The sequence below is a fragment of the Rana temporaria genome, chromosome 4 (genome assembly GCF_905171775.1).
Source record: "Rana temporaria chromosome 4, aRanTem1.1, whole genome shotgun sequence".
Lineage (NCBI taxonomy): Eukaryota > Metazoa > Chordata > Amphibia > Anura > Ranidae > Rana > Rana temporaria.
This window is the reverse complement of record NC_053492.1, coordinates 177995421-178010230: the sequence shown is the minus strand read 5'-3', so window position 1 is coordinate 178010230 and position 14810 is coordinate 177995421. Positions and strand designations below refer to the sequence as shown.

The 14810-nt window shown below is 43.6% G+C and overlaps 1 protein-coding gene across 2 annotated transcripts in view; it reads left to right on the top strand.

The window, feature by feature from the left end:
* ZMAT3 (zinc finger matrin-type 3) overlaps positions 1-14810 on the top strand; it is a 111325-nt gene that overhangs the window by 23748 nt on the left and 72767 nt on the right. For both annotated transcript variants that reach the window (XM_040349407.1, XM_040349405.1), the window contains one exon: positions 11582-11930. In XM_040349407.1, coding sequence (XP_040205341.1) covers positions 11661-11930 — 270 coding nt within the window. In that variant the 5' untranslated portion in view covers positions 11582-11660. The remainder of the gene's footprint in view (positions 1-11581; positions 11931-14810) is intronic.

The window sequence follows — 14810 nt, the reverse complement described above, 5'->3', positions numbered from 1 at the left end:
GGGCCAGATTCTCGTCCAGCGGCGTATCTTTGCGGCGGCGTAACGTATCCGATTTACGTTACGCCTCCGCAACTTAGACGGGCAAGTGCTGTATTCTCAAGTTGCAGCGGCGTAGCGTAAATCGGCCGGCGTAAGCCCGCCTAATTCAAATTTAGAACAGGGGGGCGTGTTTTATGTAAATGTTCTGTGACCCGACGTGATTGACGTTTTTCACGAACGGCGCATGCGCCGTCCGTGGAAATCTCCCAGTGTGCATTGCTCCTAATACGCCGCAAGGATGTATTGGTTTTGACGTGAACGTAAATTACGTCCAGCCCCATTCACGGACGAGTTACGCAAACAACGTAACATTTTCAAATTTCGTCGCAGGAACAACGGCCATACTTAACATTGGTACGCCGCACTTACTCCACCATATAGCAGGGGTAACTATACACCGGGAAAAGCCTAACGTAAACGGCGTAACTTTACTGCGTCGGTCAATAAAAGGGTCAATAAAAGGGTTAACTGTGTTCCCTCAGGGTGTTTACTAACTGTATGGGAGATGGGCTGCTTGGGACAACACACAGATCTGTCTCCCTGCATAGCAGAAAGACAGGATCTTTGTGTGATCCCCTGTCAGAACAGAGATCTGCCTTGTTTACACAGGCAGATCCTCGTTCTTTCACTGCGGTCTGGTATGGATTTTAAGGGGAAACCCCACGCCATAAAGAATGGTATGGGGTCCCCCCCAAATCCATACCATACACTTATCTGAGCATGCAGCCTGGCAGCTTTGGAAAGGGGGTAGGGACGAGCGTGCGCCCCATTCTGAAACATACCTGGCCACATGCTCTCAACATGAGGGGGAGGGGGTGGGTGCTTTGGGACAAGGGCCCCTTATCCCGACAACCCTGGCCAGTGGTTGTCGGGGTCTGTGGGTGGGGGGTTTATAATCTGGAAGCCCCCTTTAACAAGGGGCCCCCAGATCATCCTCCAGTTCTTCCCCCTCCACTGATGACATCTTCCTCAGGTTCTTCTCCCTCCGCTGATGTCTTCTTATGCTGCCGGCTCTCTCCTCTCCGCTGTCTTCTCCCTCTGCCGGTTCTCCTCTCTCCGCTGTCTTCTCCCTGACTTCTCCCTCTGTTCCTCCTCCATTCTTCTACCGACGCTCACTCCCGATATAATGCTGAGGACATGTGGCCTGGTATGGTTTGGGAGGGGGGGCTCTCCCCCGTCCACCATCCCCTTTCCTGACCTGCCAGGCTGCGTGCTTGGATAATGGTTTGGTATGGATTTTGGGGTGGACACCACGCCGTTATTTTGGTGTGGGGGTTCCCCTTAAAATCCATACCAGACCCTTTGGTCTGGTATGGTCTTGGGGGGAGATTTCTATGCCGTTTTCTTTTTTTTCATTTTGACATGGAGTTTCCCCTCAAGATTCATACCAAACACAAAGGGCCTGGTATTGTCGGGATCAAAGTCGGATCCAGTTCATTGAAGTCGGATGGAAGTCGGACTTCAAGTCGCAGGGCAAAGTTGGATCCACAGTCATATGACTGTCGTGTCGTACCAGTGTGAACCCAGCCAGAGGCACAGAGGAACAAACAGGGATTTCTTCAGAAAAAACGAAAGATAGAAATCTGAAGCAAAGGTTGTTATAATCCTTGCAATGTACATAGATCACCTGGAGGGGATTTTTTTGGTTCTCAACAAAAGTGTTACGCTTTTAGTTATATTTGGGTATTTTTTCTTAGTATTCGCCGATACCAATTATAGACACCTACCGCAACTTTTTTGTTTACACTTCAGCTGTCAGCGATGGTACAAAGCATTGAAAATGTATTTAACAAATGAAATACATTTTTTTTTTGTGCTTTTTTTCAATATGAAACGTGTAAATATATGTTAAAGGTGTAAAAATATTAATGAACAAAGCAAACAAACAAAAGATTTTAATTATTAATAGTTTATTAAATAGAAGTAAATAGAAAAAATCATCGATAAAATAATAATTAAATGGAGGAGGAGAAAAAGGACTTATTAAGACTGGTAAGTGTAAATTAAGGGTTAATAAGGGGTTAATCTGAGGAACAATTCAATAAAAACAAACCAAAATATATATTTTTTCACTTGACAAGGTTGCTTTAACCACTTGCCGCCCGCCAATGACAGATTGACGGTGGAAAAGTGGTTGTAGAATCCTGACTGGATGTCATATGACGTCCTCAGGATTCTGAGCCGCTGCGGTCCCCCGAGGGCGTGCATCGCGGCGATCGTTGCTGCAGGGTATCAGTCTGACACCCCGCAACACCGATCTAGGTAAAGTGTCTCTCACAGAGACACTTTACCACGTGATCAGCCGTGTCCACGATGTAAACAGCAAAAGCCGGTAATCGGCTTTTCCTCACTTGCGTCTGTCAGACGCGAGTAGAGGAGAGCCGATTGGCTGCTCCTCTGACGGGGGGGTTTGTGCTGATCGATTATCAGCACAGCCCCCCCTGAGGATGCCCACTGGACCACCAGGGATGCCCACTGGACCACCAGGGATTCCACTAGATCACCAGGGATTTAAATCAAAGGTATGCCACCCTAGACCACCAGGGATGACACATAATGGATGCCAATCAGTGCCACAATGGATGCCAATCAGTGCCCACAATGGGCATCACTGATTGGCAGGCATTGTTTGGCACTGATTGGCATCCATTAGTACAACACATTAGTTAGTGCCCATCTATGCCCATGCATGCCGCATATCAGTGCCCATCCATGCCGCCTATCAGTGCCCATCCATGCCACCTATCAGTGCCCATACGTGTCGCCTATCCCTGCCCATCCGTGCCACCTATCCCCGCCCATCCGTGCTGCCTATCCCTGCCGCCTATCCCTGCCCATCCGTGCCGCCTATCTGTGCCCATCAGTGCCACCTATCCGTGCCGCCCATCAGTGCCCACCCATGCCACTTATCAGTGCCGCATATTGGTGCCTATCATCAATGCCACCACATCAGTGCCACATTATCGGTGCCCATCAGTGCCACCTTATCAGTGCCAGTCAGTGCAGTATCATCAGTGCCCATTAGTGAAGGAGAAAACATACTTATTTACAATGTTTTATAACAGAAACAAAAAAAATGTTTACATTCACGTCGAAACCAATACGTCGTTGCGGCGTACTTGGGAGCAATGCACACTGGGATATGTACACGGACGTTCGTAAAAAACGTCAATCACGTCAGGTCATCATGCATTAACATAAAACACGCCCCCCGCTTCCACATTTGAATTAGGCAAGTGCTTTGTGAATAATGCACTTGCCCGTCTAAGTTGCGGAGGCGTAGCGTAAATAACATACGCTACGCCCGCACAACGATACGCTGCCCTTACTGAATCTAGCCCAAGATGTTTCTTTTTACCCGTCTCTTTGAGCACTAAACAATGATGAACATTGCCTGCTGATTTTTTTTTGATAGCTGTGTGCAGGGGAACTGCTCTGCACTTTTTACATGAAACTTGGAGATGCTGGATTAAGATCGCGTGGGAGGTCGAATCAAGATCCCAATCTTTTAACGGGTAATCGTGCAGCTCTAGTTTCGAACATCCTATCTTTGTGAAGCAGAGTTTTCTGCAGTGATGGCAACCAAAATGAGATTACAGAAACACAATTCGGGGGTAACTGTCTCCCATCAACCCAGATGGGACCATCTAGTTGCAGAAAAACAAGTTCAGGGCTACCACTAATTCTGCAATATGGTGAGTTGTATAAATATTTTGTTATTTATTACAGTGTAGTAATAATAATAGAAATAAAGCGCACAATAAATGTAATTTGCTTGAATTATCTTGAAGCCACCCAACCCCCCCCCCCCCAAACCTAGGCCATGGAAAAACTTGTTTTCCACAAACCCATCCCTGGTGCCTAAAGGTTGGGGACAGCTATTGTACAAAACATTTAAAGCTCACAATCTCTATTTGCTAGTTTGTAATAAAAAACATACAGACTTGTTGAATTTAATTTTGTGAAGTGTATGATGGTTTTCCTTCTACATTTTCCTAGTTTATTAGGGGTGGGCCGTTTTGAAGTGCCGGAAGGTATAGGTATACTTTGACTGTACAAGTCCATTTAATTTTATATGATATCAAAAGATGAGTCTGATTGCACAGGGCACTTTCATGTATCTTTTGCTAAAATTAGGCTGACCTCAAGAACAGACTGTGCAAAAAAGGAGGTCCCTGCTGATCTATGGACACTCTTCATGTTACTATGGCAACTGTTTAGTTCGTTAAAGAGCTCCATGTTTGGGAATTGAAAGAAGGCCTTTTCCATATTAAAAGAGAATCTGACTAATCTTTCAAATGTGTATATATAGCGATAGTAGAACATTTTGAAATCATATATTCCCATTTATACACCATATATAAAAATATATGTAAGTTGGGATGTGTTGAATATGCACATGACGTAACAGAGAAGGGAGTTGTTTAAGAAAATGGAGCCTCCACTTTGTGTCCATTTCTTGCATCACTAAAAAAATCCAAAAGGAAAACACTGCACTAGATATAAATGTGAAGTTAAAACACCAAAATATGTGATAAAGTAAGTTAATAGCTGCCAGTTCCAAAATTTGTGATACAAAAAATTCCAAAACATAAGTAATAAACAGTACAGCGCTCAAATAAACAAAGAAGTGAAAGAAAGATCTAATTAAATTGATCTTAAATTATAACTGTGATGTCAAATGAATACTGAGAAATAATTCTCCCAGTTACAAAAATGCCTTGTGAAAAAACTGTTTGAGTGACACAAAAACATATAAAGAAAAACATGTGTATGAATAAAGTCCCACTACATTGAATTGACAAATGGAACACAAGAGAAATCAGTCCTTAAAGGGTTAGTCCGTGTTGGTGCCAAAAAGGAAAGTTTAGGATAGAGCAAACTTCATCCACCAGGAAGGCACCCAGAAGTGGTAATGCAGTCTCCTTACCCTAACTGTATGACCACCGTTACAGCGGTCACAGCAAACGTGGGGATTTTAGGTCTCCCTCCGGATCCGCTGTAGAGTATATGGGATGGCATCTGTTATCTTGAATAGTCAGAGAAAAGAAGACCATAGCATGATACCGTAAAGTATAAATTTATTTAGCCAAGTAACTATGCACTTAGAAGACCATGGAGATGTTATCGCAATGTAAACAAACCTGATAAAGCGCGCAACTTCTCCTGCTTCTCCTATCTGTGTGTGCTCCGTGCTTCCTTGTCTGGAGAGGCATGATGACGTCGGATCTGCAAGCCACACCTACGCGTTTCGTCACCACGGACATCTTCTTGCATCAATTTTTAGGCTCCTTTCACACGGGGGATCAATCAAGTCTGCCTGTCAGTGTTTCTGGCCGGCCTGATCTGGAGGTCCATTCATCCCTATGGACGGGCAGGTGTAAACAGCTAGTGTCTGTTTACACCTACCTACCTCTGGGTGCAATTGAGTTTGCTAAAGAAAACCAGAAAGGCATCTGCTCAGACAGACAAAGTTCCACATGGCTGCACTCTTCATGAACTTATTGTATATGTAAAAGCAATGTCAGGACCTGGGACCTTTTCTGTGTCTGGCATTAAAGGGGTTGTAAAGACAAAAATATTTTCCTCTTAAATCAAAGTCTGACAGTAGCTGATAAAGTAAAAAGTAATGTTTTGCATTATAACTAGTTTGATACCTGTTGAAATCGAACTGTTTTATTCACCTCCAGCACTCCTGAATCGTTATTCTCACTGACTTCCTGGTTTGCGGTGTGCATTCATTCTTGCTACATCACGGCCTAATGGGAAGTACAGTTCCCATTAGGCTTAGCCTCCATGCCTGTGAGGGATAAGAGAACATCTTCACGCAGAGCTGTAGTCATAGGGAGGGGGTGAGCACATTCTGCTTTCCACCATGCAAAACGGCTCAGATGCTGGTGGAAAGCAAGAAGAGGAGAGACAGGAAATGGAATTTTCAAACCTGGATTACTGTATTTTAGAGGTTAAAAGGAAAAACGAGGTAAGTGATATTTAAATGCTCTTGCTTACAGCAATCAATTGATCTAATAAAAAACAAACCTTTAGCGTTCCTTTAACTCTTCCCATTGAGCTATCTGGTGAACACCGGTTAGCGATTAGACTCTGCACCTCAGGTGAGCCCGTGTCATCTGCCAGAAGTGACTGTCTGTATACCTGTCTTCAACTGCTATTGCAATTGGCCTTCGAGCCTGACGCCTGATCGTGACAAGCAAGGACATCACAACACAGTTGGGGCAAGAGAATGATAAAGTGTTACCACCACCTTCCTATGTCCCCCACTGTTTTGTGATGCCCCTGCTTTTAGGTGCACAATACATTTTATGAACAGTACAGCCATCCGGAAATGTGTATGTCTCAGTAAGCGTATGTATGTCAGGATGGCTCCTTCTGAAGGAGCTTGTGCAGTGGATGCTAGGTGAGCAGCAGCCTAGAGTGGTGTGCATATTTCTTTGGAAGGGGATCTGCCTTTGGAGTGGATAAGGGGCTAGTTGGGTGTAAACTGAGTCTTTTTACTCCTGACTGTCCATTGAGCTGATCTATGAGCTGACCCCCTGCTGATCGGAACAGAATCTTCCCTTTGTGAAAGGGGCCTTAGGTTAGATTCACATCTATGTGCAGTTGGTTTTTGCAGTTAATTTTTCCAGCCGCGTTTTTTTTGGGGGGGAAATGTTGATGTTACTAGGAGAAGATGTCTGTTGTCATGCAGGAAATTCACCAAAAATGCACGTATATGCAGTGTTCATGTGTTTTTCATGCAATTCCATTGAAGTCGATGAAGCCAAAAATGCACTACGTTTGGAGAGGAATCAGCAAGGCCTATAGAAAAAAGAATACCATCCCCACTGTGAAGCATGGTGGTTGCGTACTGATGTGTTGAGGATGTGTGAGCTCTAAGGCTTAATGTACACCGGACGTTTTACAACCTCTCCTGAACAATTTAACTTGACAGATAGTAACCAATGTTTAAAAAAGTCAGTTTTGCCTCGTTTTACATGCCGCGTTTAGCCACGTTTGAGTTTAGAAGCATTTTTTTCAAATAGTCAAGTATTAAAAACGCCTATAAACGAAATGGTATCGCTTTTACATGGGTTTACAAGCTTTTACAGGCATTTGGCGTTTCAAATGCCTCTGAACATCCGTCCTGAATGCATTTTTTTGCTTTCCAAAAAATGCTTCTAAACTCAACTGCCTATAAATGACCCTGTGTACATGTACTGATAAGATAACAGAGAGGAGAGATCAGGGGCAGCTGAAAAAAATGCCCAACCGCTCCTAAACACCTAAAGGTATCTTGTGAAAATTGATGGCAAAATGAATGCAGCATGTTGTCAGAAAATACTGGCAGACAATTTGCATTCTTCTGTACGAAAACTGCGCATGGGATGCTCTTTGAGTTTCCAGCACGACAATGACCCTAAGCTCAAGGCCAAGCTGACCCTCCAGCGGTTAAAGCAGAAAAAAGGTGAAGGTACTGTAGTGGCCATCACAGTCTGCTGACCTTAATATCAACAAACCACTCTGGGGAGTTCTCAAACGTGTGGTTCATGCAAGACAACCAAAGACTTTTCATGACCTGGAGACTTTGGGAAGCTATACCTTCTGCAATAATTTGGGGCCTAAAGACTGCAGGCTATCCTTGATGCTAAAGGGGGCAATACAGAGTATTAAGAACTAAGGGAATGCAGACATTTGAACAGGGGTCATTTCATGTGTTTACTTGTTGCCATATTTTGTTTTATGATTGTGCCATTTTGTTATAACCTACAGTTGCATATGAACCCCATAAGCAATAAAAGAAATGTGTTTTTCCTGTTCACTCGTGTTATCTTTAAAAATGGTTCATTCTCTATATTACTAATTCCCCAAGGGGATGCAAACTTTCGAGCACCACTGTAAATGGATTGTAGTGCATCTCAAACAAAAACAAATAAATATTTCCAGCTCAACTTACCAGCCAGCCTACAACAAACGGAATTGTCCTGTATAACAGTTATTGTTAAAAACAGGTGTTTAGTTTGGACACTTTTGCAAGTATATGCGTGAGCTGCAGAGGCCGCAAAAGTCCTAACTCTATACATTTTGAAAGCCTCCATAGAAGGAGCACATATAAAATAATGGATAGATTGAGGGCAGGTCTAGAGGGAGCCCACTTCTCCTTAAAGGCACAGGGGCGCACTGAACACCCAGTAAATAGCACAATGGCAGCAAAGGTGTCCAGTGCGCCCCCTCAACAAGTGCTGTAGTGCATCTCTCTGGATCTGCAAATGCACTAGAAACACATAGATGTGAACCTAGCCTAAATCTACTGGGACATACGGCTGAACGGACATAGCTGCTGTGTGCCTATATGACGTGGGTGCGGGGTCCCTGAAAGCACACAGGATGAGTTCTTGGATCCTCACCTACATGCACCTGCGAGCGGAGATGACGTCACCGACGGCACTTCTCTATCCCCTGACGCGTTGCGCGGCTGATCGACGCCGCTTAATCATAGGTATGTTCTTACCTATGATTAAGTGGCGTCGATCAGCCGCGCAACGCGTCAGGGGATAGAGAAGTGCCGTCGGTGACGTCATCTCCGCTCGCGGCCGAGAGCGGAGATCAGCTGTTTGTTACTATGCCTCCTGTTTACAGAGATTTTAACTGTGAGTGTTACTGTTTTGTTTATTAAACCTTACCCGTATATACTACACCATGGAGTCTGCTTTTTGCTTTTATTGATGGTCTGGATGGTCTGTGGACGTGTGCTGGAAACAAGCTGGGCTGTCCGGGATCCATTGTTAAACCTGCTGGTCTCCATTGTTTCTACAATTAGGCTTGAATAGCCTTCATTGAGGTGAGAGGCTAGGATTTCTCTAAGTTTGATCTGCACTACTACAGGGAAGGATCGTGCATTGGATTGCAGTATCGATCAAGCACTATTTGCACTTTGTTGGAAATTATTAAGCACCTTATTTCATCAAGCACTTTATGAATATATTTATTCATTTATTTTCATTTTTCACCTTTAAACACTAAGTTTTTTGTCCTGAACAATATTTTTTACTTGAACATTATTTTCACATTTATTGGCACTATTAGAGGTGCAATTTTTTGATGCATGTTTTTTGGACTATTTATTAATTTTTTCACTTACACCTTTTAATTTTATTCTGTGTTTATTTAATATTTATTGTATATCACTTGTCGATATAATTGTTTTACACATTATTTATATGACTTACATTTTTGTTTGAGTCATAAATTGTTGGATTTCACTTTCATCAATATTCACTAGTTCCATCCTCCACATCACAATTGATGTGGGAGGAGTTTTGGAGGAAGTAGGAGTGGAACATAATTTATTGAATACTGGTCCATCATCACACGTTGCTGTGTTTATTAATTTATTATTACTTAGTTCCTATTTGCAAGCGCTACTACACCCCCCCCTTGTATACATGTTGATTGGTGCGTGAGCACTTTATTGGTAGTGGCTGCTGCTTTATATTCATTTATTTTAGTAATTTATATGCTCGTAGGTTGGTTTGGTTTTGCGCATTGGTCCCCCCTCGTTTACATTACGCTGAATACTGGCTGCGGCTTAAAAGGACACTGAGTGCAGAGGGGTTCAGTATAAAGTGACGCAAAGGTTCAGTAATAATTTCAACAAAGTTCCCAGAAGCTCAACAGTAATTCCACAAACTGTCACCTGATCGTGGTTTTCTCAATTACAGTGAAGTCCCTTCTTTCTTAGATTGGTAGTGGCAACCAAACGAGTCATCTTCCTCCAGATGGTGAATGGGGCTAGCAGGACTGTGATTGGCTTTAGCAGTGGCCAAGACAGTCCTCCTCCTCCTCCTGTAACCAGCCCCCCCCTAGCAGAACTGCACCCAATCTCTTCCCTATCACAAAAGCTGAGGATCGCAGCTACAGCAAAGTACCAAACTATTTTTCCCATCTTTTACAATGTGTGGGGGCACAGTGCCGCCCCCTCAGTGCAGGTACAGCATGGGGAATTCTGAAATTGGAATGCATTAGTGTCTCACTGACACTTCCCTGCACTGCTCTGCTGATGGGAAGGGAGTCAAGTGTCAGCAAAAGAGGCTTTACGTGCCGGGGTTGCCTACCCTTGCAGCAGAGCTTTACCTCATTCACCAAGCTGGTGTGGAAAATTTGCTTACAAAGTAAAATTACCCCTGTAAAGTGGCATATTTGCCTTTAGTATATCAACTGCTTATATGATTATAGCTTAACTGGATTTATTGATGATTCGTTGGCCCACATAGCCTGTGTTGTCTTCTGCCAGGCAAATGGGAAATATTTGTTTTTATCACTTGTTTGGGTATTTGAGGACATTTTGTTTTCTAGATTTAATAAGTGTATTGTTTTAAATGACTGTATTTATTGACATTTTTTTTTAATGCTAGCCATAGACATGTCATGACATTTGGAAGATCTAAAAACTGAAAGATATTCATCATCATCATTATTATTATTATTATTTAATTTATTTACTGGTATATAGTCATCATCTTCTATGGTACTGTACAAATTATTGGGTATAACAAGGGTCAGTAGCACAAGTAATACAATACATAAAATGTTAAAAATACAAAATAACAAGTAACAAGTTAACAAATACTTGCTAAGTACTACAGTGTAGCAAATCCTAAGGCCCCATACACACGAGAGAATTTATCCGCGAATACGGTCCAGCGGACCGTTTCCGCGGATAAATCCTCTCGAGGATTTCGGCGGATTTTCATGCGATGGAGTGTACACACCATCGCATTGAAATCCGCGCCGAAATCCTCTGGCGATGACGTGTCGCGCCGTCGCCGCGATTATGACGCGGCGACGTGCGCGACGCTGTCATATAAGGAATTCCGCGCATGCGTCTAATCATTACGACGCATGCGGGGGATCCCTTCGGACGGATGAATCCGGTGAGTCTATACAGACCAGCGGATCCATCCGTTGGGATGGATTCCAGCAGATGGATTTGTTTGGCATGTCAGCAAATATTCGATCTGCTGGAATCCATCCCAGGGGATAAATATCCACGGAAACAGATCCGCTGGAGTGTACACACCATAGGATCTATCCGCTGAAACCCATTTGCTGGGATTTTTCAGCGGATGGATTCTATCGTGTGTACGGGGCCTTACAGTAAGAAGAAACAATAGCAGAGAGGGCTCTAAAGAACATGCAGTTTAGAAGGTTAGGAAAATAAGTAAAGGAAAATGTTTCTAGAATTGCCTAGTTAAAGGATCTCCATGTAATGAATGATCTGATCAATATTTTCCCAGACAATTACTGTTTTTCCCCAGATAAAGAATGCCTTTTCAGTGCATTAGCATGCATGTTCAGCTGAACCAGTCATGCATGTTAATGTAAATATATTTGATAAGATGTACCTCTTGGTTGTTTGATATCCTGATCACCATCTCAATTATGTAACTTGCCTTTGAGTCTTTAGTAAAATACCATATTGGCTACATGTGTGGCTTACTTGTCATGAAATGACCATGTTTCTTTTTTTTTTTTTTTTCTAAAAAAGCACTCTTCAGGACATCAGAGCCACTCAGACTACCTGAGCAAAACTTTTTTCATTTTTGCCATCGCACAGAACAGGGCAGATGATTGTGCTGCAACATGCCAGGCCTCCTCACCCTGAGCAACCTGCTTTTCCTTCTGCCATTGCAATGGGCAAAAGGCCAGTAGTCCTACCTACACAGCCTCATTCACCAATACGTGTAGCCCTTGCAGCTCAGCCACCTTCTTTGGAAATCCTTGAGGATGACACTGTGGAGGAAGATCCGTCCTTGGAAGAACTGTGTAAACCTCTTTCTTGTAAGCTGTGTAATGTCACCCTCAATTCAGCACAGCAAGCTCAAGCACATTATCAGGTAAGGACCACGGATACAAGTTTTTGCTTCATTTGGATGTTATTCCTATGAGACACAGGACCATGTAAAATATGTATCATAGCTGTTGACTGACCGCATTGATAAGAAATAGACTTGACTTTAAGGCCGTGTACAGACGACCAAACATGTACGATGAAAGCGGTCCGCCGGACCGTTTTCACCGTACATGTCTGCCCGGGGATTTCTGTATGGTGGCTGTACTCACCATCATACAGAAATCCGCGCGTAAACAATACGCGGGGCGTGGCCGCGACGATGACTCGGCGACGTGGGCGGCCCTGCCAGTTCAATGCTTCCACGCATGCGTCAAAGTCATTCGACGCATGCGAGGGATGGCGGGCGCTCGGACATGTACGGTAGGTCTGTACAGACGACCGAACATGTCCGAGCGGACAGGATTCCAGCGGGCTGTTTTAAAACAAGTCCAGAAATATTTGCCCGCTGGAAAAAGGCCCGGCGGGCAAATGTATGCTGGAATCCTGTCCGCTCGGGCCTACACACGACCGAACATGTCTGCTGAAACTGGTCCGCGGACCAGTTTCAGCAGACATGTTCGGTCGTCTGTACGGGGCCTAACTGTGTATTATCCAAATGGTAGCAAATAACAGATGACCTCATTATGTTGAATCATCTGCAATTTTGTTCTGGTATAGTTGGAATTATATAGAATACAAAATCTGATGCATGCCAGAATGTACTGAAAATGAAAATATCTAACAGGACTTAATCGGTTCTGCCAGAAATGTTTGTGTACCTACCTAGGTTCAAGAATACTGGAACATACAATTTTGTCCTTCAAGTGGTTCTAAAGTCAAAACTTTTTTAAGTTTTGGATAGAGTATTACAAAGATTAGAACCTCTGTCAGGTGTTTATTCATATCTGTGTCCCCACTAGAGAGATTTCCGGCCTCTGTCTTAGTGACCGTTTTCACCTGCACTGAAAGAAAAAATCCACATTTTGAGTTCTCATCTGGTACAAGAAGAGGGGAAATCTTTTGAATAGGGCACTTGTTCAAGTTTCTGCTGTCTGAGGCCCCGTACACACGACCAAACATGTATGCTGAAACTGGTCCGCGGGCCAGTTTCAGCATACATGTTCGGTCGTGTGTAGGCGCGAGCGGGCCGAATTCCAGCAAACATTTGCCCGCCGGGCCTTTTCCCAGCGGGCAAATATTCCTGGACGTGTTTTAAAACCGTCCGCTGGAATCCTGCCCGCTCGGACATGTACGGTCGTCAGTACAGACCTACCGTACATGTCCGAGCGCCCGCCGTCCCTCGCATGCGTCGAATGACTTTGACGCATGCGTGGAAGCCTTTAAATGGCAGGCCCGCCCACGTTTCCACGTCATCGCCACGTCATCGTCGCGGCGACGACGCGGACACGCCCCGCGTATTGTTTACGCGCGGACTTCTGTACGATGGTTAGTACAACCATCGTACAGAAGCCCTCTGGCAGGCATGTACGGTGAAAACGGTCCGACGGACCGGTTTCATTGTACATGTTTGCTCGTGTGTACCGGGCCTAAGAGATTTTTTTTTTGATTTTTTTTTTACTTTATGGAAATTTCCTTTCACATCTTCTAAATGGGACACAGCAAAAACTACAGGGGTTGTAGCTATTACCTGCTCTGCCCAAGTCTAAAAATGTTATTGCTTCAGATATACTTTGAGGACAGGGATGTAGAAGTTCTGTTTTACCTAAACGAATTAGTTTACACTGTCATAGTTAGGACATGGCCAGGGAAACTGTAAACACATTTTTTATCAGCGTTTATGGGCAACAAAAAATAAACTAAAGGGCAAACCAAGAAGGGTAGTACCAGGAATTGCCTGGTCTCCACTTGATGAGCCAAAGGCATAAGAATGCATGGAGTTGCAAAGATAGCAAATCAAGAGAGAGTAACAAAGCAAGCAGACAAAAGATTATAGCAAATGCACAATGAAGACAAAGGCTTCAGTAAAGTAAAGATGTGAGGCAGTGTAGCACAGGAAACAAGACAAACTGCAAGGTAACAATGTAGAAGACAACGTGGTAGGGAGACACAACCAGATAGACCATATAGCTGATAAAGAAAAGCAGGGCACTAGGCTGTCAGAGTGAAAATGGTGGTGGGTCTCCTGGCTAGCAGAAAACTGGGAAGGTTCAAGAGGCCTTTGATCGATTGGCCTGGGAATATATGGCTGTCATGTTAAGTGCTGTGGGGTTCCGCACTAAAATGCGCAACAGGATCTTAGCCCTCTGCATGATTCTTCTGCTAGGGTTAAGGGGAATGGATCTTTATCGAATGCTTTCAAGATTCATAATGGAATAAGGCAGGGGTGCACATTGTCACCCCTGATATTCGTTCTTACCCTGGAGCTATTTCTTAGATGCTTACGGGGTGATCCAGAGATCAGAGGATTCCACATAGCCCGGGAGGGAGCATAAACTGACGACATACGCAGATGATCTATTGCTTTTCCTTCGTGATCCACATTTCTTGATACCTACGCTGTTAGATGCTCTGGACAAATATCTCTTGCTATCCAGTTTTAAAATTAGTTACTCAAAGTGCTATGCTCTTAGTGCCTACCTTCAAACTGCAGTTCCCTTTTACATGGAAACAAGACGCTATCACTTATTTGGGAATAGCACTTCCCTCCAACCCTTTTGCATGTAATGAGTCTTTCTCATATATTAGTTTCACCTTTTAAGTTGCATTAGTCAAATAAATGAACTTTTGCATGATATTCAAATTTTTCGAGTTTCACGTGTGTGTGTGTGTGTGTAAATATATATATATATAAATATAATGTATTTATTTTTTAAACTGTCATTTTTGGTTTTGGTCAAGTACATACAGAATTTTTGATTTTGGC